This window comes from Xyrauchen texanus, chromosome 11 (assembly GCF_025860055.1).
Source record: "Xyrauchen texanus isolate HMW12.3.18 chromosome 11, RBS_HiC_50CHRs, whole genome shotgun sequence".
Classification (NCBI taxonomy): Eukaryota; Metazoa; Chordata; class Actinopteri; order Cypriniformes; family Catostomidae; genus Xyrauchen; species Xyrauchen texanus.
Window position 1 is genome coordinate 1,861,179 of NC_068286.1, and position 22,945 is coordinate 1,884,123.

At 36.5% G+C, this 22,945-nt stretch overlaps 1 protein-coding gene across 2 annotated transcripts in view; it reads right to left on the bottom strand.

Annotated features, from left to right (window-relative positions):
- LOC127651726 (NACHT, LRR and PYD domains-containing protein 3-like) overlaps positions 1 to 22,945 on the bottom strand; it is a 38,149-nt gene that overhangs the window by 6,430 nt on the left and 8,774 nt on the right. The window contains exons 5-8 of one of the 2 annotated variants that reach the window (XM_052137707.1): positions 16,931 to 17,104; positions 16,450 to 16,623; positions 8,601 to 8,647; positions 5,515 to 8,522 (exon numbers count right to left, since the gene is read on the bottom strand). In XM_052137707.1, the coding sequence (XP_051993667.1) occupies positions 7,954 to 8,522; positions 8,601 to 8,647; positions 16,450 to 16,623; positions 16,931 to 17,104 (964 nt within the window). In that variant the 3' untranslated portion in view covers positions 5,515 to 7,953. Of the gene's footprint in view, positions 1 to 5,514; positions 8,523 to 8,600; positions 8,648 to 16,449; positions 16,624 to 16,930; positions 17,105 to 22,945 lie in introns of those variants that run through there. The other variant, XM_052137708.1, reaches the window with a different exon arrangement.

Here is a 22,945-nt window from a genome sequence, read left to right on the forward strand (position 1 = left end):
TGGGGTGAGACTCAGACTTTGATCTGACTTTTATGTGTGTGTACATGTGTTCTGCATTGTGAATGTGTTATAGCATTACCTCTTCATTTCTGTATGTTCTGTATTGTGGCTGATTGATTTACATTTGACCAAAAAAATTATTACATACACACACACACACACACATATATATATATATGTGTATATAACTTATCTTATGCAGTGTTGTTTATAAAACAAGATTGTGGCAGGGCGGATGGCATGGCTGGGTCGTGATCCTACACACCCGGTCCCGTATTAAACTAATCAAGCCTCCGAGAGGGATAAGGGTCGACTGCAGAGGAACGTGCAGGAGAGAGATCGTTAACGGACATGTCCGTCATGTGTGTGTTTGTTTAAGTTTTATATTAAAAATATTTATATTATCAAGCCGGTTCTCGCCTCCTCCTTTCCACTGACTTCTTTACACTCCGCCCTGCCACAGGCACACAGTTAGGAATAGTGTTGACTGACAAAGGCAGGGCCCAGATTATATCATTCACCTGTGAGGGGTGAGAAGGAGGTGTGTGCGTCCTGAGGGAAGGACATAAAAGAGGAACGTTTATTGAGGATGACACGTGGGGTCTTGTCGCTGCGGATCATTATCCCTTTATCCCTAGACATTTCATATATTAGATTTCTGTACGGGACGGCATGTGAAATACTTTTTTAACCTACACTGTAAATAAGCATGAAATACTTATTTTTTTACGTTGATGTTGACACTATCAAATCAAGTTAAATAAAATACTCATTGTTACGATGATGCAGCGAGGCAGGCAAGGTGAGCGGATCCAAGAGCAGGCTAACTTTACTTACAAACAAAAAGGGCAGGTGCAAGCCAAAATAACGGGAACAAAGGAAAACTGCCGCGATGGGCAAAACAAGGTTTCAAGACACACGATGGCATAGACAAAGGACTCGGGGAGAAAACGCAAGACCAAGCTAAACAATATTCAACAAACGACAAAGGAAAGGGAAAACAAGCGGGTTTAAATAGACAGGACACGGTGATAAAATCACGAAAAGGTGCGGACAATAACATTGAGCTGGCAGAGCGAGCCGGGAAAGATGGGAAATGTAGTTTTGACAGAGACAGTGAAACATGGGCGGACAACACGGAAGACATGACAGGGAGAGTGAACGGTAAAACAGAAAACACGGGCGGACAACAAGGGAGCGTGAAGTGACTAGTGATGGGTGAAACAGAAAACATGGTGCGGGTGACACGAAACCGTGACACTCATCAAGTGTATGCATTGTTTTATAATTATTATTTTTTCATTTCCTTAAATATAATACCTACAAGAATACAGCAACAAGCATATTTCATGTATATTTCATGATGTTTTTTATAGTCATCTTATTTTTAATAGATGACTTTATTTAGTCACCTACTCCTTGGTAAACTACACAGGGTTCATGATGGCACGTATATATATATATATATTCGAGAGCGATTGCTCACTAAAAAGCGTGTCTCTCACAAACCTTTTTAGATTTCAAGTCATTTTAAGTTCCTCCTGATTTGAATGTGACCAAAAATGTGGTTGACTGTGTCATTTAGTTGTTTTCTTTAGTTGTGTAAATAGTTTCTGCTCTTCCATCAGTGCGTCTCATTCATAGCAATCTGCAGAGACAGAGTTAGAATGAAAGCATGAGAGTCAGGCACTGATTGATTGACAGCATATTGACCGAATCAGCGCTAATCAGTCTGCAAAATTTCAAGCACAATTCCGACTTTACAGTCAGTTTTCATTTCTATATCACACTTTTTGCAAAACACTACACACAGTTCTCTACATTAGGCACAACATTCAAAGTGAAAATCTATTTAGCCCTTTGGAAAGCAACACCAAATCATAATGCCAAGATCTACCAATTAGCAAAACCCACTCTTCACAGGTGTAAACACTAGTTGCTGAATTGTTCACTTAGAGCTTTGGCACTATAAAAGGCCACAGATGAGCTCCCCTGTTTTAGAGGAAAATGGAAGTCAAGTGTGAAGCAAGAGCTAGAGGTGCAGGAGTGAGAGTAAGAAGAGGACGAGGAAGGACAGTTGTCTCAGATGAGATCAGGGCCACATTGGTTGACCATGTGCTCAACCTTGGATTGAGTATGAGGAAGGCTGGGGAGAGAATTCAGCCCAACCTGAGCCACTACACTGTTGCATCTATCATCTGTACATTCAGAAATGAGAACCGGTAAGTTACCTGCCATCTACACTATGCTCTTTATTTATGTATACTGTAGTATGCTGCAGTCCAACATATCAACAGGCCTGTTACTCCGTAATTGTTGTCCAATATTTCAGTAATGCCATTTCATATTAAAAGAGATAATTTTAGCTTACTGTAACCAATCATATTTGTGGATCTTCGGCAGATCTGAGACAGCCAGGCCATGGTGGAAGACACCGGCAGTTCACACCAGAACAGGAGACCGCTATTGCGAACATGGTGATTGCAAACGATACCATTAGACTACGAGACATCCAGAACAACATAATTGCAGACAACACAATATTAAATAACATTCCTTTGTTCCTGTCTTATTTTCACCTTGTTCAATAAAGACCAGTGTTTAGATCCGCACTCCTCGTCTGCCTCCTCCTTGCGTTACAGCTAGCATCACCAGCTTAAAGTTCATTTGGTATGGGTGACTGGTTGTCTAAAAGTTACAGTTGGTATATTGTTTGTGGTTTAAGAGTTTTATTTTTACCGATTTGGGTTTTATTTCAGGGCATAGCACTGATTACCATTCATTTTTATGCATTTTGCTAATAATTTTTGTCTTTGGGCAGTACATTTTTATTTATTTTTTTTAGTACATTGTTTACACGTTTGCTGACTTTTTGGCCCATTGTCCCAAAACTCTAAACACAAACCCCTACAAATCTCTAGCAAAAGCCAACACTGCATTCAAAACGGTTATCTCCATCAAAATAACACGTATGAATAGATCTGTCTATCAAACAACAACACATGAATAAGCTCAACACAAAACACTGCAATGAATATCCCATCAGTAGGTTAATGCCTTTTGCATTGTCAGTGTTACACTGTGACCGGTTGTAAAAGATACAGTACTTTATGCACTCAAATTTACATAAACAAAAGCAATACAGTAACAAAACCATGGTTAATTTGTGTAAGAGTAAACAAACCAGAAGTCTAATAATTCATTTTGTATGTAGTTACTCTCCTCATGAAGATTCAAATGAACCCCTTACATTAGATTTGGGGTCTCTAGGCCAAACCCTGTATTGGCACCACCAGAACTCTTTTTACTTTTAACTATTGAACTGTTTGGTCTAGAAACATATTTCAGCTGATGGGTAAGTCTTGTTGACAGTAAAAAATGACTTGCTCCTCCCCTCTCTGTCATTCACTGACAAGAATTTCAGTAATATCCTCTTCTTAAAGGTGATCTTCATTAAGGAAATGAAGCTTTGCATTTACTTGTGTTCCTACAGTTGTGGCCAAAAATATTGGCACCCTTGGTAATATGAGCAAAGAAGGCTCTGAAAAAAAAATCTGAATTGATTATCCTTTTGATGTGTTTTTTTTTTTTTTTTTTTTTTTTACAAAAATCTAACCTTTTAATTGAAGTAAAACGATTTAAACAGAGGAAATATCTTATTATTAAATAGATATTTTTCTCCAAAATGCATTGGCCATAATTATTGGCAGCCTTTTATTCAATACTTTTTGCAACCTCCCTTTGTCATGATAACAGATCTGAGTCTTCACCTATAATGCCTAATGAGGTTTGAGAACAACTGGCAAGGGATCCGAGACCATTCCTCCATTCAGAATCTCTACAGAGCCGTCAAGATCAGAGGTCCATGTTGGTGGACTGTCCTCTTCAGTTCACCCCACAGGTTTCCTATGGGTTTCTGGTCATTGGACTGGGATGGCCATGGCAGAACCTTGATTTTGTGGTCAGTGAACCATTTTTGTGTTGATTTTGATGTTTGTTTTGGATCATTGTCCTGCTGGAAGATCCAACCAGGGACCATTGTAAGATTTCTGGCAGAAGCATTGAGGTTTAGATTTACTATCTTTTAGTATTTGATAGTTTCTGATGCCATGTATCCGAACAAGATGTCCAGGACCTCTGGCAGAAAAACGGCAGCACAACATTAAAGATGCAGCACCATATTTAACCGTGGGCATTGGGTACCTCTTCATCTCTGTGAATGCTAAACCCATCTCTGGTATTTGCTGCCAAAATCTCTTTTTTTTTTTTGTTTCATCTGACCACAGAACCCGGTCCCATTTGAAGTTCCAGTAGTGTCTGGCAAACTGAAGATGCTTGAGTTTGCTGATGGATGAGAGAAGCTTTTTAATTGAACCCTCCCAAAAAACTTGTGGTGATGTACGTGATGTCATATATTTTTTTTTAGACTTTCTGAACCCAAGACCCAACTAATTTCTGCAATTCTCCAGCTGTGATCCTTGGAGATTCTTTGGCCACTTGAAACATCCTCCTCACTGCATGTTGACAATATAGACACATGTCCTCTTTCAGGCCGATTCTTAACATCTCCAGTTAATTGGAACTTGTTAATTATTATTCAATTCTTTGGCTATTTTCCCCATTTTGGTAGTGGTGGCGGCGTAGTGGCTAAAGCACAGGGCTGTTAATCAGAAGGTCGCTGGTTCGAACCCCAAGGCCACCACCAATGTGCCCTTGAGCAAGGTACTTAACTCTAGGTTGCTCCAGGGGGATTGTCCCTGTAATAATTGCGCTGTAAGTCGCTTTGGATAAAAGCATCTGTTAAATGCATAAATGTAAATTTTGTGAAGCTCAACAACCTTTTGCCGCACATCAGAACTATATTTTTCCCACTGTGATGGATATTTAAGGGAATTTGGCCTGCGTGTTACCTCATATTTATACCCCTGTGAAACAGGAAGTTATCGCTGAACAATTTCATGTTCCTAATCACCCATTGCACAAAAAAAAAATTAAATGAAAGGGAATATACTTCACATGTATTTTACTCCTAAGAATTTCTAGGGGTGCCAATAATGTGGCCAATGTGTTTTGGAGAAAGACATTATTTAATAATGAGACATTTCCCCTCATTCAATTGTTTTACTTCGATTAAAGGTTAGATTTTTGTGAATTTTTTCAAAGAAAGATCAAAAGGATAAACAATGCAGATTTCTTTTTCACAGCCTTCTTTGCTCATATTTACCAAGGGTGCCAAAAGTTTTGGCCACCACTGTATATCAAGTCAATTGTTTATGGATAAAAATGTCAGCAGTCTTATAGATAGTAAAGAAGTAGAACTCAAGAGGCTAACAGTAACTCAAGCATGTGTGTAAACTTAAATATTTGTAGATTTTGAAAAGAAAGTGTAAATCTGTGGTTCTCAATCTTTTTTATTTTGATTTGTATGCAGATGTAAATTTACTCGTAGCAACAACAGTAAGGATACATATAACATCTATAAAACATACACAATCAAAAATAGTTTAGCCTATTTTTTTATTTATACATTTTTATTTCATCTTAAAAAAAAATATTTAGCATTTAAACTTTTTTAAATTTGTATGTATTCATTAATTATTTATTTGATAGGTTTAACAATGGTAAAAACACAGTGGTTAAATGTAACATGATTTCTATAAAACAAACTATGGCATTTTTTAAATGATAAACAGAAGACCTATTCTAACCACGTTTAAAAACAATAAAAACAAAATATAAATATTTATAAGCTGAAACAAAAATCAATCATATTCCCTCACTCCCTAATGTAGCCTATGACAAATTTAATAGAGTTGAAGTAGTGATATGATAATATTTATTATCAATGTATTTCTCCCTAATGTACAGTTAGTGTTACTATAGTACATTCAAGGGTGGTTATGAAGAATTCTGTGCAAATTGAAATGGTTTCCTCTGCTCGCACCTTTTTTTCACTGATTCTCACAGAGCTGCATGTTTAAGGGCTCGAGACCGGTCTGCGTGTAAAAACACACCTTTTCTCTGCTCTGTCCATTGAGCCGTATCCATCAACAAAGTCATTCAGGTGCATTAGCCGAGGTTGTGGCTCAAACCTGTGTATTTGATGCTGCTAAATCTGATTCTTCAGATACATAACTAGACTTCAGAATCAGATGAACTGCAATACAAACGCATATCAACCTGTATAATTGAGAACCAACTGATATAATCCAAGTCTAGATAAACGATTTAATGCAAAGATGAACTTGACAATAGATTTGATTATTAAGAGTTATTATTTGTAACATAAGCACACCCTGGCATTCTTTGAAGGCCCCCTGGGGGGCGGTACCATCCCCTTTGACAATCCCTGGTGTAAAGGAACATCTCTTCAAATGTATCGTGCCCCACAAAAATAAATTTTATACTCAAACATATCGATCTTTAACTAATTCATAACAACAATGCTGAAAACATTAAGCAATAAAGCCACAATAATTTGTTTATATAGTTCATATAGCAGATCTACTGGACTCTCAAATGTTTTTGAACAAAGGACACCCCCTTCATAACCTCAAATGTTTGGTGGACCCCTATCCCACCACCACCATCACCATCACAAATCTCACTAATGAGCTTAAGTTAGTTAAAATACATAGGATATAAAGCTTTCAGAATTGTGCATTGCTGTGTGGCTTCCTTTCTGTTTCAATAACATTTACAGCCAGCCATTCTACAGTTATTTACAAGTGAGGGATACAACAACAAGAGATACTTATTAAACAGAGGACAAACAAACACCATAAAATGAAGTTAGGAACAGTCTCTTGCTCATTTGTGGTTTTAGCTGCATGAAATTATTAGCTGCATGATTCTGTTTTTTTTTTCTAGTCAAACCATGACTGTACACAAGAGTAAATATGTATCTTTCTCTCCCATTCGGCAGTGAGAGGGACTAGATTCACATTCATGACAGTTATACTAAAGTGAAAATTAAATACGCTGCATGAATTAAATGAAATCATATTGGACACTATTAGACTGTACTGTTAAAGTTAGTATTAGGAAATATATTATCACATTTAAAGTGAAGCTGTAACATCATAAATTGACATTTTATACTTATAATATCACAAAGGCAAACTTTATCTAGCAAGCTGAATCAAAATAATTACATGTATAAGTATACTGTACAATCAGAAATGATCAAACAAACTAATCCAGTGCTGGTCGGCTATGGTACAAATTGAAATACATGTTGTTACATTTTTCATTTCTTACTGTAAGAAGCAACAGCTCCATGTCTGAATTTTTAATTGATTGCAGGTTTTCTGAAACTCACACACTGTATGTGTCCCAAGCAGGTTTAAGTTTTTGGATCTGTTGCAATGATAACAACCCTGAGATCAGCTTCAATCATCGACAATTAAATCATTAAAAAAGGAATATTTTATGTTCAATAGAATAAAACAAGTTAAATCTAAAGTATGTAACTTTTTTCAGTGTTAAAATATGTTCTTCTATCTCAGTTTATTATGCAAAGACAACTATATTAAGAGGTTAATTTTCATGAAAACTATAATAGTTCCTGTTTGTTTTGAGCAATCACTTAGACCCCACCCACCTACATTAATTTGACCAATGGCACACATCGGGGGCAGGACAATCTCTCTGTTTGGCCAATGGCAGGTTACGGGTGTACTCACACAGCTGTTTTGAAAATATTGTATATTTTTGCAATTCTCTTTGGTGGCAGTAATGTCGTAAAAATGACATAGTTCTGCTTTAAGCTCAACAGTAAGCATTTCTGGCTTAATGTCGATAAACACAAAAATACAATTTTGACTCATGCCTCCTTTTCTTTAAAAAGGAATTAATCTAGGTTACAGTGAGGCACTTAAAATTTAAGTAAATTGGTGGCAATCCGTAAATGTTAAATCACAATGTCTGTGATAGATACGTAAATGCATGAGTCTAGAGTGAATTATTTTCAGTATTTCCTCGTCTTGGGCTGTAGCATAAAGTCACTGAGGAATCAGGATAAGGCCTAAATCCAGCATAGAGGTCTTCAGTGAATGTGGTGTTGAATGTGTGTAAGTGTGTGAGTGTGTGTGTGTCAGTGACGCTGTAGAAGGACAGAATGCCGTCTGACCGGTCCAGATACACTCCAATTCTGTCAGAGGAGGGTGAAGGGGGAGGAACGTAAGTGTTCTTATTGTTGTGACTTGCAGAGCAAACATTACCGTTTTTAGTCCAGTAAAGACTCCAGGACTTTTCATTGAGTCCAAACCGACTGTCACGGCCTTGTTTTCTACAGATATCTTTATATGTCACTGCTATGTGACCCCCACCAGTCAATTTAGCCTCCCAGTAACAGCGTCCAGTCAGACTCTGTTCAGACAGAACCTGCTCATAGTGCTTAAATCTGTCTTGATGATCCGGATAGGACTGAACTTCAATCAAACGTGTCACATTTCTTTTGTCCTCAGACAGTAAGAGGGTAGGGTGTGCTGTGTTTGGATCCAGTGTGAGCTCACAGAAATCTGAACACAAAATTTAGATGAAAAATTCTGAGACAAATCATGCGTTTATAAGAAGGAAAGAGAACAGAAAGAACTTACATTTCAGTAGTCCTGGTGTGATTCTGGATTGTTCATTAGGGTACAACCTAAAAAAATAAAATAAAAATCACAACGATGGTAACTTATTAACATATTTGTAAACTGATATTTACGATTTTATTTCTTTTAACATAAATATCCATCCATCGTCAACCGCTTATCCTGTAACATAAATATATTGAAATTAAAATTAAATTAATTTCCCATACATCTTCTCATAACAGGGTGGACATGTTTTGCTTGACCACATATGAAAAACATAAATAAAACAATAGAGATGAAATAAACTTCAAATAACTCAAAAGTAATTTTGCAGAATGTCTGATGTCCACCTCTGGTGTGAGTGATGTCACTTTCTAACATGTATCTTCAATGAAAGGTCATGGTATCTTGACATAAAAAGGTGCGCAATAAATCAAGGGAAAAATTAAAATTGTTTGTTAAAATTATTACACAAATGTCCACAAATAAATACATGTTAGAGAGAGAATGTAAAAATAAACTCTTAACTGTATGAGGGGGAAAATAAAAATCCAATGATTTAATGTTTATTTTTGTCAAAGATGGTTGACATGCAGTTTTTGGGACATGAGGAAGTGGCAGTGCAATATAAAAGGATTTCAATGATTTAAAATGTAACTTTTTTTAGTCCAAAGACTGTGTGACGTTACATTATAAAAAGTCTTTACTCTTTTTAACAAGCCTATCAAAATTGTAATTGGATAAAATTAATATAAATAAAACACACACTTTTTATGTGTGTGTACACTTTTTAAACACACGATTTAAATGACACAGAATTGTAGGAATGAGCCATATTTACTGCGCGAGACAATGCTTTACATTGAAAAACACTGCAGACGGACGCAAAAACATGTTCAGTGTGAACGTCCCCTAATAAACTTAAAATAAAACTGCTTTAATACAATGACAGGGAAGAAGAGAGAAAAGGCTTAATGTGAAAATGGTGTATTTCTCATTGGATTAGTGTCTTTGGCACTAAATAGTGTTTATCATAAGGGAAATGTAAGAAAACCATGCTAAGTGTTTTAACTAAACCTGTACTACTGTACATTTATTTTGTATTAATGAAGTTATGCAGTTTTTCTTACCTCTCTCTCTCTTCCAGAACAAGCTCTGACATATGCAATAACATGTATTGGCATGTCATGAATTTACTGGTGTTTTACAATCCAAATGGTGGGAAACAATTAACATGCACTCGAATGCTATATGATTTTGACATAATTATCTTGCTTCTGACAGAAAACACAACAGAAGACAGCCGTATCTGTCATGTGTAGCGTCTGTGTAAAGCAACATCCGATATCTCACACAACTCACACGAAAGGTGTGTGTGTTTCAGGAACATGTCTATCGATTTGTGAAATATTCTCAGCAGTTTGGGTGTGTGACGCTAAAATACGGACAAACGGCATTGCGTATGTTCTTCATACGAAACACTATTTTTTCCCTTAATTACGGGATGATTCCTTATTTTACAGGACGTTTGGCAGATTTTGTTAATTAATTTTATGATACTACTTCAGCATGAGGGTGACTCTCTCTCTCTCTCTCCACTCACTATCATAAATTCCCTCAGTCGATGATGGTGGTGACAACGGTTGTCAGGGGTGGGGAATGGTTGAATTCAAGTGATAATGCACCAATTACAACAAAGAATCTCTTTTACAAATTACAAAAAAACTTCCAATACAATTAAAGGGAAACTAACACAACAGTAGATTATGGACTTCTGAAGCAGCAAAACAAGTGGGTATACCAAGGTTATATGCCAATATTGATCCTTAGAAGTCGTTATACGCAAACAGCCCTGGGAAAAAGCATACAGCATATATGTTCGTTTGGCCCCGACTACACAACTGATTGGCACTGCTTCTTTAAGTGCATTTGCATTCTATTTTTATTTTTCCCTTTTTGCCCTAAAAATGTCTGGGTGCAGAGACTGTAAATCATAGAGATTCCAAACATTGCAGGACATATATCTGCAGCAGTTTCATCAAATTTTTTTTACAAATTATATTAAATTTGACTGGAGTGTCCACAGATCCTCCACAGCGGAACAACAGGGGTGGGCGGAGGTGCAAAAGTAAGTAAAAGCATTCAAGTCATTTTTGTGCTTTTTAAAATATGTTATTAGGTTGGCTTGAAAAAGCCAACATACTGATTGTTACGTCCAAAGACGTATTGGGTTTGTTGTTTCTTTTTCTTTTCTTTCTTCCCGTTTCTCTCTCTCTCTCTCCCTCGCTGTACCATAAGCAGGAAGTAATGGCAGCCACCTGACTCCAATGATTGGTAACCTGATGTGATTGGAGGAGGAGAGGAAGCTGGGGGGATTTAAGCAGCATGATTCCATAGACCTGGGTGTGTTTGTGTGGAGGCTGCATCGTGTGGTTTCAAATCTCAACCCCGAAGTTCTATTGAAATGTTCTTCTTAATTATATTTAGTTGATTGATCCTTTTCAGTGTCATCTTGTTGAACACTCTTGTGGTAATTGGTGCCTACAACAAGAGTTTCTTGTTATGTTGTAAGTTATTATTTACTAATATTTATCTGTGTTAAAGTCTTTATTATTAGTATTACTATGTTAAGTCTTTGGAGAAAGGATTGGTAGAGAGGTGGGTGTTTTTTCTTTATTGTATCTTGTTTTCTCCTGGTTAAGTTAGTCAGAGTATTTATTGTATTTTTCCTTTTCTTTTCTTGTGTAGCCTAGTTAGTTTTCCCCCTTAATAGTTAGAGGGTTTATGTTTGTTATTTTTCCTTTTCCCCCTCTTGAAGCCTTGAAATCCTCCATCACTCATAAGAATAAAACCTCTTGTTTACTTTTGAGTTTGTCTTGGGTTATCCTTGTTAAAGTATTGGGGTTGGGAGCTGAACTTTGCTGCCTCCACACATCACATCATTTATTTATTTGATTTTATTCTGTTACACGTTCCTTCAACCCTAGACTAAATAGGGACGTAACACTGATCTACTATTTAAACTTATTATTAGGTTGGCTTGAAAAAGATAACCTACTGATCTACTATTTAGGGCATAAACAAAAAGTGTGTAGACCCTATTGTTCTTCTAAGGATTATTAGTATATTGAATGTATTAAATGGAGTTGCAATGGTGACACAATAAAGTAATATAAAAATGGGAAAAAGGAAATGTCTCAAATCTTGTGCATGCATCATGTGATTTACATCAATATTGAGCTGTATGCGGCCTGTATGCGGCCTTAACAGACTTTGAATTATCCCTTTTATGTTTAGCTGAATTGCTTCAGTGTTTTTTTTAATAATGTCAAGACTCTTGGATTCTTGATAACTTAAATAGTGTTGCCATGGCAATGCATTAAATGTCATTATTGCTTTTTATTTATATTCACATGTTAGAGTTGTCGGCCATTAGGTCTAGGCAAAACTTAGAGCTGGGAAGCTCTGTAGCACCACCTTTTGACAAAAAAGTTAGGGTCAGTTTCTTCTACGGTCACCAAACTTGCTACATATATTGTTCTCATTAAACTGGGCAACTTTCAAAATTACAGTCATTATCTCCACCCCACCCCAACAGGAAGTCAGCCATTTTGGATTGATTGTGCGTATTTTGAAAATTGCAGGACCTGAACCTTTGAATACTCCTCTTAAGGGATTAATGTGACTGGCACCATACATAGGCAATATTATGCCAAGACATTGAAGATTCCAAAATGTGAAAATATTTTTGATATATTGAACGGTGCCATGGTGAGTCAACAAATTAAGGGCAAAAATGTGAAACAGGAAGTTCCTTATATCTGTGTGCATTGTATGGTTTTGATAATTCTGCTGTATGTTTGGTAATGGGGTTGATCACATTTATCAGAGTAAGATATTAAGTTTGGGATCTAAAAACTAATGTTGAAACACTTTTAAAACCACATGTGAAATGACAACATTTTATTGCACAAAATGATATAATATTATAATAACTTTTGGTTACAATGCAAGTGGTATTAGCCCTTTTCTATTTTCATTTTCAACAAACATATTATATTTTTTCTGCCATAAATTATACAAGATAATTCCACTAGATCGAAATGATCATGTGGTTGATGCCACTTTCTAAACTGAGAAAGGCAAGCCCATGTAACCATGTAAACCTCACACTATTGGCTAAACAGAATGAAGATTTATTGTATTAATATATTATTTAATAAAAATAACAAATAAGTCCCAATGTCTGGTTGCAAAAAACACCTCACATTTTTCCCTTAAGTATAACACTTTAAGTGTGATTTTCCCTTATAAATTTCCAAGATAAAACTGGTTTTATGTTCTAATTTTCATCCCAACACTTCCGCATCTTGTTTAGGGCTCTCCGACATATACAGTAAAGAGGTTTATCGAGGTTAGGCAGGGGGACAGAGGGGTTGACTGCGAGGATTATGGACTTGAGGAGAGTCCATAAATCATGAACTCACTGGAACCGTGACAGTACCCACCTCCTGGCATCTCCAGCAGATTTACCTTGCCAGAGGCGATCCTGCTGGGGATGCCAGGAGGTGGGTACTTCGGTTTGTTTTGGCTGTTTTGTTATTTTCTCTCCCTCATGTGTCCCACACGCTGTTCACACTGATTGTTCCCATGGGTCTCACACTCTGCTCACACTGATGATTATCTTACTAGCAGCACATGCCTTTCACTAATTCACGGCCCATTTGGTCCTGTCTCGTTAATCTGTATAGTTGCCTGTCTCTGCCCGCATGTCGTGAGTGTGGTTGCCTTCCAGTTTGCCTCACGCTTGTTCTCTGCACTCACGAAACAGAGGACTTCAATAGAGGACTCCTCATCTCTGCCCGTGTGTAGGAAGAGTGACTGCCTTCCAGTCTGCTGGGCATTGTTTTCTTCACCTCACTACACTTCAACTGAGGATTCACGGATTTGCCCATTGAATGGCCAAGGCCCACATGCTTCCTCAAACCCCTCCCCGCAAATGCAGCTGGTGCCGGTATCCTCAGTCTTTGCCAGCACAGTGTAAGTTATATAAATATTTATTGTTAATAAATCCTTTGAACTGGTCCTCTGCTTTTGGATCTCTTTGTCTCACTCTTTGCCATCCATCCATCCATCTATCTTAAACTTTCAGACCAGGCTTTTTCAAGCCAACCTAAAGTTTGTCCACAAACTTTTGAATCTAAATATTTGTTATTATTTTATATTTAAATATAAATAAATCCAATTATTACCCTTATTGCAGAGACATTTTATTTTCTTTGGTCAAAATAACACCAAATCATTCAAAGCACTCAATTCTGGTGACTTTGAGATATGTATTTGCTTTATTATTATTATTTTATTGAGGATGTATAGCATTTATTTCACTACTGGCTAAAGCATTTCTAAAATAAGCTATTTTGCAACATTTGCCCCCTGGAGTTATGTTTAGGGGAATTGTTTTACCATTTTGAGGGAATTTTTAGTACATATTTTTTCTAACCATACCAAATAAGACAATATTACGTCAAATACTGCAAGTTAATAAATTCCATAAAATACATGTTAAAACGTAATGATCAGATGAGAAATTACCTGTAAATGAACATCAAATAAATGTAATGTGATACGTACAGCATATACTATGTCTAGAATCGAAAAATAAATATCCAATGTTACAATTAAGAAATAGAAATTATGTGCAATATTATTGGGTCATTTTTATCACCTTCAGTGTCATGTTTGACCTGATTCATTTCTGACCCTGGTTAAAACCAAACACATTTGTAACAGTAAAAGGATGGGAAAGGAGGAGGCGGGAACCAGCTGAACAGTCAACATAAAGGTTTAATGATAAAAATTAACTTAAAGCAACATAAAACAAGGAATATCACGAGGATGAACCAGATTTGTGGAGGTTCACATTTTTTTTCTGAGGTCTTGGCTGATTTCTTTTGATTTTTCCATGATGGCAAGCAATGAGGCACTGAGTTTTAAGGTAGGCCTTTAAATACATCCACAGGTACATCTCTAATTCAGTTAGGGCTGCAACTAACGATTATTTTGATAATCGGCTAATATAATGATTATTAAAAGGATTATTTGACTATTCGGGTGATTATTGTAATGATTAATCATTAGCTCTTAACCAAATATTCACCTTGTACCTTGACTTAAAAGGTTGTAATAAGCATTCTGACTAATAATAAAGATGACAAAATTATCTTTTTAAAATACCTCTAAATTATAGTCATTGAATTAAAGGGAAAAATGATTTTTTGTTAAATTGTTAATCTACAAATCCTTCAAATAAGATACATTTACCTGATAAACAACATAATATATTTAAACTTGCTTTCAGAGAATGTATCTTTTTTCACTTGTTCACCAGTGCAGTAAAGACAAAATACACTTATATTCATTATACATTCTCTGCAAGCAAATCTAAATATCTTATATGTTACATCAGGTAAATTTATCTTGTTTTAAGGATTTATAAATATTTTAAAATGGTTAAATATTTAATATAATCAACATTCAATTTCAATTTTTTCTTCTGCAGTTTAGCAGCTAAATTAAATGTACTTTATTTTAAAGGAGTTTTAGATATTTATATTAGAAAACAAGATTTTTTCTTTCTAACGCAGATTTTTTTCATGATAAGAAACACACTGCAACACTTGTGGTGATGGGAGAGAGAGGGAATGGTGTGGCTCGTCAAGCTGGTTCACATGATTTCTAACAGCAGTTTCTCATTACAGCGATAAGAGAATGAGTGTGCAGCATTGCCAACTGTGTATATTACATGTTGAAACTATTGAGTATTTGTGCAGAAGTTTGTTTATTTTTGAGAGTGAAAAACCTGAAAAAGAGTGCATCAGCTGCACACAAAGATCCGAGAATAAAAGCCTTACCTATTTTCTCCCCGTCTCCTCCTTTTTCATACCCGAACCTGAATATCTTTTACAACATGTATTATGATTCACTTCGTGGTAAGCCATTACGTTATGTTTTCCTTTAAAGATGCTCTGACATGCAAGTTTTACTTCAGTGGAATGGCATCTACGGCTCAGCTTATTAACGGGAGTTCTTCTGCATTTGGTTATTTAGCATTTTTGTATAATTTCCTCATACTTTGCGATCTACGTCACTTGAAGATGTTTGGTAAGTTCTGCGTACATCTAGACTCTAAGCTGTGTCTTCTTCCTCTCCTCAGTCAGACGCGAGCTGCAGTGCTGCTCTCCTGCGGCATCATTAGTTTCATATCTGATCTCATGTTACTTAGATCAAACGACTATTCGACAACGAAAAATTTTGTCGACAATTTTTTATAATTGATACATAAATAACATTTAATTGCATGTTAACATCTTGTACATAAATGTACAAATTTAAAATGAAAACCATATTAAAGTGAGTCACTGTATACTGCTCTTGTAATGAACTCAGCCAACAGGACTGGATTAAATGATCAATAAAAAAACATTTTTTGTGTTTCAAATAAGAAATAAAGTCCTGAACAATATGAGGGTGATTAATTTATGAAAATTTTCATTTTCTTTAAGTTTAAGTTTTATGTTGTGTTTTTCTAGACTTTTATGTTGTTGTTTTTTTGTGAAGTTGCACATGAGTGAAAAGGAAAGATTTTGCTATGTTTATAACTACCTACTAACTCTACACAAAGCTTACATTTAGTTTTGCCACAATTTATGAGTCCATGAATAGTAACCACAATTTCCCATATAATTTGCCCTTCCAAATTTTGTATGTAATACTTTGTGACATCTCCACAAAGTATTGTATTGGTTTTATTCTTAAACATATCAACTAACACAAATGTACCATGCCAAAGTTTGGCCCAACATACTTGAGTTTGCCCAGTTTGCAGTTTGGATCATTGAGTCTCTCAGAGAGCAGATTGACTCCTAATTCTCCTGGGTGATTGTAGCTCAGATCCAACTCTTTCAGGTGTGAAGGGTTTGAACTCAGAGCTGAAGCTAGATGACAACAGCCAACTTCTGTCACCATACAACCAGATAATCTACAAACACACATCAATAGTGAAGATGAGATACCAAAGAAATCATTATTGTTCTTTACTGATTGAAGAATCTGCACTTTTTCAGCATGAAAATCATTGTTAAATGGTCTCTTTCTTTTAACAGATTTCCTTCCTTTGATTATTTTATGCCATCCACATGACAGAGCTTTACACAGAGAAGTGTTAAGTTTTGTTTTAACATCCTACAGTCCTTGTATGTCAGGACCATGGCAGAGGGCAAATGTGGGATTCTGAAACTACTGAAAGGACTTAAAGTCAGTTTTATCAATGCTATTTTATCAAATACCTCAGAATCTCTAGTTTACAGTTTGTGTTCTTCAGTCCATCAGCAATCAGCTTCACTCCTGAATCCTCCAGGTCATTGTTACTCAGATCCAGCTCTCTCAGGAGGGAGTTTGATGACTGTAGAGCTGAAGCTACAATTTCACAGTGCTGACCAGTGACATTAAAGCCAGCAAGACTAAAGAGATGAAGAAGAAAAACTTTTGTGAGATTTGTGGACAATTTTAATATGTTATTAAGGACCAAATTGGTCATCCTGATAAAACCATCTTGAAGCCTTACAATACAGTTTCAATCTACAGTCTTAAATGTTCCCTTGATTGTGTTTGCATACAAAGCTTGCTATTCACAAGTAAAACTGAGCATTTCAAGTTTGCCATGCAGATATTGCAAGGTTATATATACAATTAGGGTTATAGCAATTAATTTGCTTGCTCAATGCAGTAATTCAAAGTCCTCCCAATGAAAGAGCATCAATATTCAATAGTCTAAATTTGATCAATTTGCTGTTAACTTACATTTTAACATATGCATTTTACACACAACACATACATTGCCCTCAACTAATACTGGCAACCTTGGTAAATATGAGCAAATAAGGCTGTGAAAAGTTGTTTATACTTTTAATATTTCATAAAAATTATCACAAAAATCTAACATTTTAGGCCAAGTACCACCTTCTGCATTTTGCAGCATTCAGCAGATATACATTTTTAGCATAGTCTTAAGAATTGTGAGCAACATATACAATGCCACATTTGATTAATATCAATATTTCTGTAGTTTACACAGTCAGCAAGAGTACGTTTCTAAAATAAAACATACAATATTAACATTAAGAAGTTTTGCAATCCAGTTCAAATAAACTACTATATATATTAATAAATTGGGAGCTTAAAAATATGTGATAATGTACATGTGATCTATAAAAACAGTGGCTGCAATAAGCTATCTGAGGTTAATTTTACTATGAATCATACCCTCACCAGTTGTTAACTTTTCAAACTAAGTATTTTCCTTCCTTCTAGTCATAGGGGGACTCAGCCATAGGTGACATAGTGGCGATGTTCTGTTACATAGTGCTGCCTTACGCACAGCTGTCAGACTATATATATATATATATATATATATATATATATATATATATTTATTATTCATGACGAAATTGATGTGCAATTGTATTGTGCTCCCTTAAAATGCACTTCGCTTTCCACCAAAAGTGAATAATTGTGTCCGTAAACAGTAGTCCATATGACTCGTGTGCTGTGTTTCATGATTTCTAAAGCACACAACAGATATTTGTGATCTTGACCTACAAAGTATAAAAATGTTCCATTCAGTTCAGTTTTTGCCTATAAACTCTGAGGGTAACCTGTTGACATTCATTTTTATTAATTAAGGACAACTTGGCTGTTGTTCTTTCTTTTATTATTTAATTTTTTTTAAATATTAGTTAAAATGTTAATTAATAACTTGTTAACATGCTGGGATAAATCCCTATATTTAAGCAGCCTCTGAACTTTAACCTTAAAAATTATTTAAATTTAAATTGTTTTTTTTTAAAACATTAAAAAAGGTTTTAACATTGATAACAGCAATGCCATGAAATCAAGTGACAAACATTCTTTTAAAATTATTTAAATATAGTTTTGTTTTTTTAACACTTTTCGGCCTTGCACTAATGCTTTTATTAAAAATAAGTACAAAATAAATACACAACTATATAATTGTACATGTCATAGAAGTGATGTACTAGATGGGGACAATTATTTTTTTCAGGCAATTACAGTTTTTTTCGATTGCTAAACGACAGTGAGCACAACTCTAGCTACATGTGCAAAACTCTAACTACAGTCTGCACTACCAGTAGTCACCTGAGCTAAACAGTTCACATCACCTGCAAAACTCATTCCAAGCAACACAACTCTTAACACATGGCTCAAAACAGGCTCAGTGCAGCAAACACTATACACAACCCTCACTGAGATAACACACACTGTCACTCAGAACACACTGAGAGGAAAAACACTAGCATCAAACAACAATACAGAAAATACAAACTTTTCATCTTTACAGTTTGAACAATTTCAGTGACTTCATACAAAGTCATATTTTCTTCAAAGAAAAGAGTGACATTCTCTCACATGATTTATTTACATTTTTAGAACATAACAATTCTTTAAGGTAAATGAAAATTAGCAGTTTGCTTCAATAGTCTGTAGTAATATATGGAATTACATTAACATTTTCAAATATATCATTATCAGCCAGCACTCTATCTTGAATCTCCCGCAGTTTTATTGCATTGTTGACAACAACCATGTCAACAATAGCATTTTCCTGCGCATCTGAAAATATTTTTGCTCTTCCTCCTGTTGGGGGCAGCCTTTGGGTCCTGTTGTAAAAATATATTTTACAGTCAAACTTACTGTAATATATATCTGTGTAAATATTCTATAATTGCAATACAAAATAAATTCCTGTAATGTTTTCATTTACTGTAAGGATGTAACTCTCACCTGTTTGTATGATGGAAAATTCACATTACAGATGCCACTGTGGATCTTTGCAGATTGGGTTGCACCCTCAACCCTGCCTCTCTCAATGAGAGACCATGGTTCACAACATGGTCTATAAGTGTAGCCCTTATTTCATCTAAAATAACAGCTCTTTGTCTTCTTTGTCTCCCTCCATGAACCCGTCTTCCTTGTTCCATTTCCAAAATTAGTCTTTCTGAGCTCTACCTATATATATATATATATATATATATATATATATATGTGTGTGTGTTCACTAACAAGTCTAAAACAAGACACCTGCTTAGCCTTTCAGCTGAAATCTATTCTGTTTTGAATGTGTGGTTCACAGTTTTGACAGCAGTGTGTTAGCATTTGAACAAAGTGCTGTAAATCCACAGTGTTGTGCAGGTTGTGGTTAAAGTCATGGGATAAGTATGTAGAGTTTTGAAAACTGTGTTCAAGCAATGAAAAACGAACTAGAGTTTGGTCCACATGAACTGCTGCTGTGCAGACTGTAGTTAGAGTTTTGCACATGTAGCTCCAGTTGTGCTCACTGTCGTTAAGCAATCGAAAAAAACTGTAACAATTTCAAATACATTTTCAAATAATTTGCAAAACAGAGTCAAGCCATTTCATATAATGAACATTGTGATCACCTCAGAAAATCTGTAGCTTCAAGAGGTTATATGTACGCATATTTATAGTATACGTGTAGTATGGTATTAGTGTCACCTATTGTGGTCATTTTCAGGACTTTCGTCCCGGTTAGAGATTTTGGCACACATCCCATGTTGTTCAATGGGATCATATTAGTCTATAACAGTCGAGATATTCTCCGCTAAATGAAGTGCATACAAATCTTACCCAGGACCTTGACTATCAGGAAATGTTATTCCAGATGGCTCATTATAATCCAATGATGGGATGGCCCATTTCTATTGGCCAGGCATTCACTGTGATGTCCACAGGTGGAGTGAAGCATGCCGTAAATGTCAGTTGGCCATCCGAAAAGCGCAATTACGCACCCTTCCTTTGATCGAGGTCCCCTTTGGAAGAATTTGTTCAGGGCCCCGGGTACATTTCAGCGGCATATGGACAGAATCCTCAGACCGCTTACACCTGCAGCATCTGACAGTTGTCCTAAAGCCATAGAGATGGACAGGACTCACAGCAAACCCTGAGAAGTGTGCAATTGGAAGGGTGGAAGTACGGTATCTGGGCTTCCACTTGGGTCATGGGCAGGTGCGTCTCCAAATTGATTGCAGCCTACCCAAGCCTTAAGACCAAGAAGGAGGTGAGACATTTGTGCCTTATTATTTGACTGTCACCAGCATGCTGACTGATCTGACTAAAAAGACCCAGTCCGGTGGATGGAGTCGTATCATCAGGCATTCACGCAAGTGAAAGCTGCACTTTGTGGTGGACCGTTATTGCACTCTCCTGGCTTCTCTCTCCCTTTTAACTTGCAGACGGATGCATCGGACAGGGGGTTGGGAGCAGCACTGTCCCAGATGGTGGAGGAGGAGCGTCTGGTGCTGTACATTATTCACAAGCTTTCGCTGTGAGAGACAGAGTACAGCACCATTGAGGAGTGTTTGGCCATCAATTGGGCAGTCCTCACCCTACGGAACTATGAATTGGGACGTGCTTTCACCCTCGGTTCGGACCATGCCACCCTCCAGTGAATCCATTGCATAAAGGATACCAATGTGCAGATCACCCATTGGTATCTAGCTCTCCAGTATTTTAAGTTTGAGGTGGTCCACAGACCAGGGGCACAGATGGCTGTAGCAGATTTGTCTCCAGAAATGGGAGGAGGGGGAGTAAGTGACAGGCCGGATAGTCCCCGGCCTGAATTGGGTGATGGGGTTATGTGTTGGTGGGGGCGTGGCCGAGCAACAAGGCCAGGATAGGCAAGGATTGAAACCTGTAGGAAATCACCTCAAACAGCTGTTTTGTGTTTGCAGTGAGAGTGGAGAGGGATAAAATGGACTGTGTACATTACTGCATATTGTAAAATAAAGTTCATTTGGATCTGACATCGCAGTACCCTGCTTCATCCTTCATAAGAGAGCTAGTGATCTGTCACAGTTGTAAAATTAATGTTTTTTTTTTTTTTTTCAACAAATGCATTCAATCTGCAGCACATGTTGGCTGGGTGCAAGACTGCCTTGGCACAAGGACCATATAGGTGGCAGCATGACCAAGTCCTAGGAAAGCTGCCGGTGATTCTAGAGGTGTGTAAAGTCCAACAAAGGCCATCATGCTCCTCAAAGGAAGTGCATTAGGTTTGTTAAAAAGGGAGGTGCCACACGTCACTGCACAGAGGTAAGCAAGATCAGTCTTGGCACCTGGAAATTATTGTTCAAAGGCCATTGACCTTGGCATCAGCTGAAATTTCCTTCAGCAGTATCCATTACATACATGAGGCCTGGTGTAGTGTTATGTTCAGCGTCAGCTATAAAAGTCATAATGATTGAGCTTACTGTCCCATGGGAAGAAGGACTGGAGGCAGCCTAGGGAGGAAGTTAAAATATGCTAATCTGTCATTGAGTGCTGGGAAAATCATCATCAATCCTTCAATAAATTTCACAGTGGGTGCTAGACACTCTGGCTTGTAGGACTCTCCATGTCTCTATCTAACCTTTAGACGACCAGGTGGAGGACAGGTGATGATCTGGGGGTGCTTCAGCAAGGCTGGAATCAGGCAGATTCATCTTTGTGAAGGATGCGTATAAGGTTATCCTGGAAGAAACTTGCTTCCTTCTGCTCTGACAATGTTCCCCAACTTTGATGATTGTTTTTTCCAGCAGGACAATGGTCCATGCCACAGAGCCAAGTCAATTAAGGTGTGGATGGAGTACCACCAGATAAAGACCCTGTCATGGCCAGCAAAATATCCAGACCTGAACCCCCACTTTAATTCAGTGAATGTCATTAATAGGTATTTTTAAAAGATAATTTTGTACTCTTTATTGTTAGTAATACAACCTTTTAAGCCGGGGCACAAGCTGAATAATCGGTTAAGAGCTAATGATTAATCATTGCAATAATCGTCAAATAGTTGTATAATCATTATAATAATCGTTAGATTAATTGATTATTAAAATAATCATTAGTTGCAGCTAGGGTTGCAACGGTATGGGATTTTCATGGTATGATAACCGTCACTTGGTATTACACAATTTAAGAACATATTTACTTATATGAGTCCATTATTATCCCATTTGTTACCTAAAATTACATATTTATACACATATTACACAGAAGGAAAGTCTCCTCATTACCATGGTTATGTCAGTGTGCTAGTCTTAAATAATAGTAATATAATAATAAATTACAGTATTTATGAAAAATAAATACTAGCTGAAACACATCTTGAAACGTTAACTACAACTGCCACTGTTGATATAAAATGAGGTCTAATAGATTATAACTTTAGATGACTTCATATGAAACTATAACATTTTGACAAAATATAACAGTTACTTTTACTCATG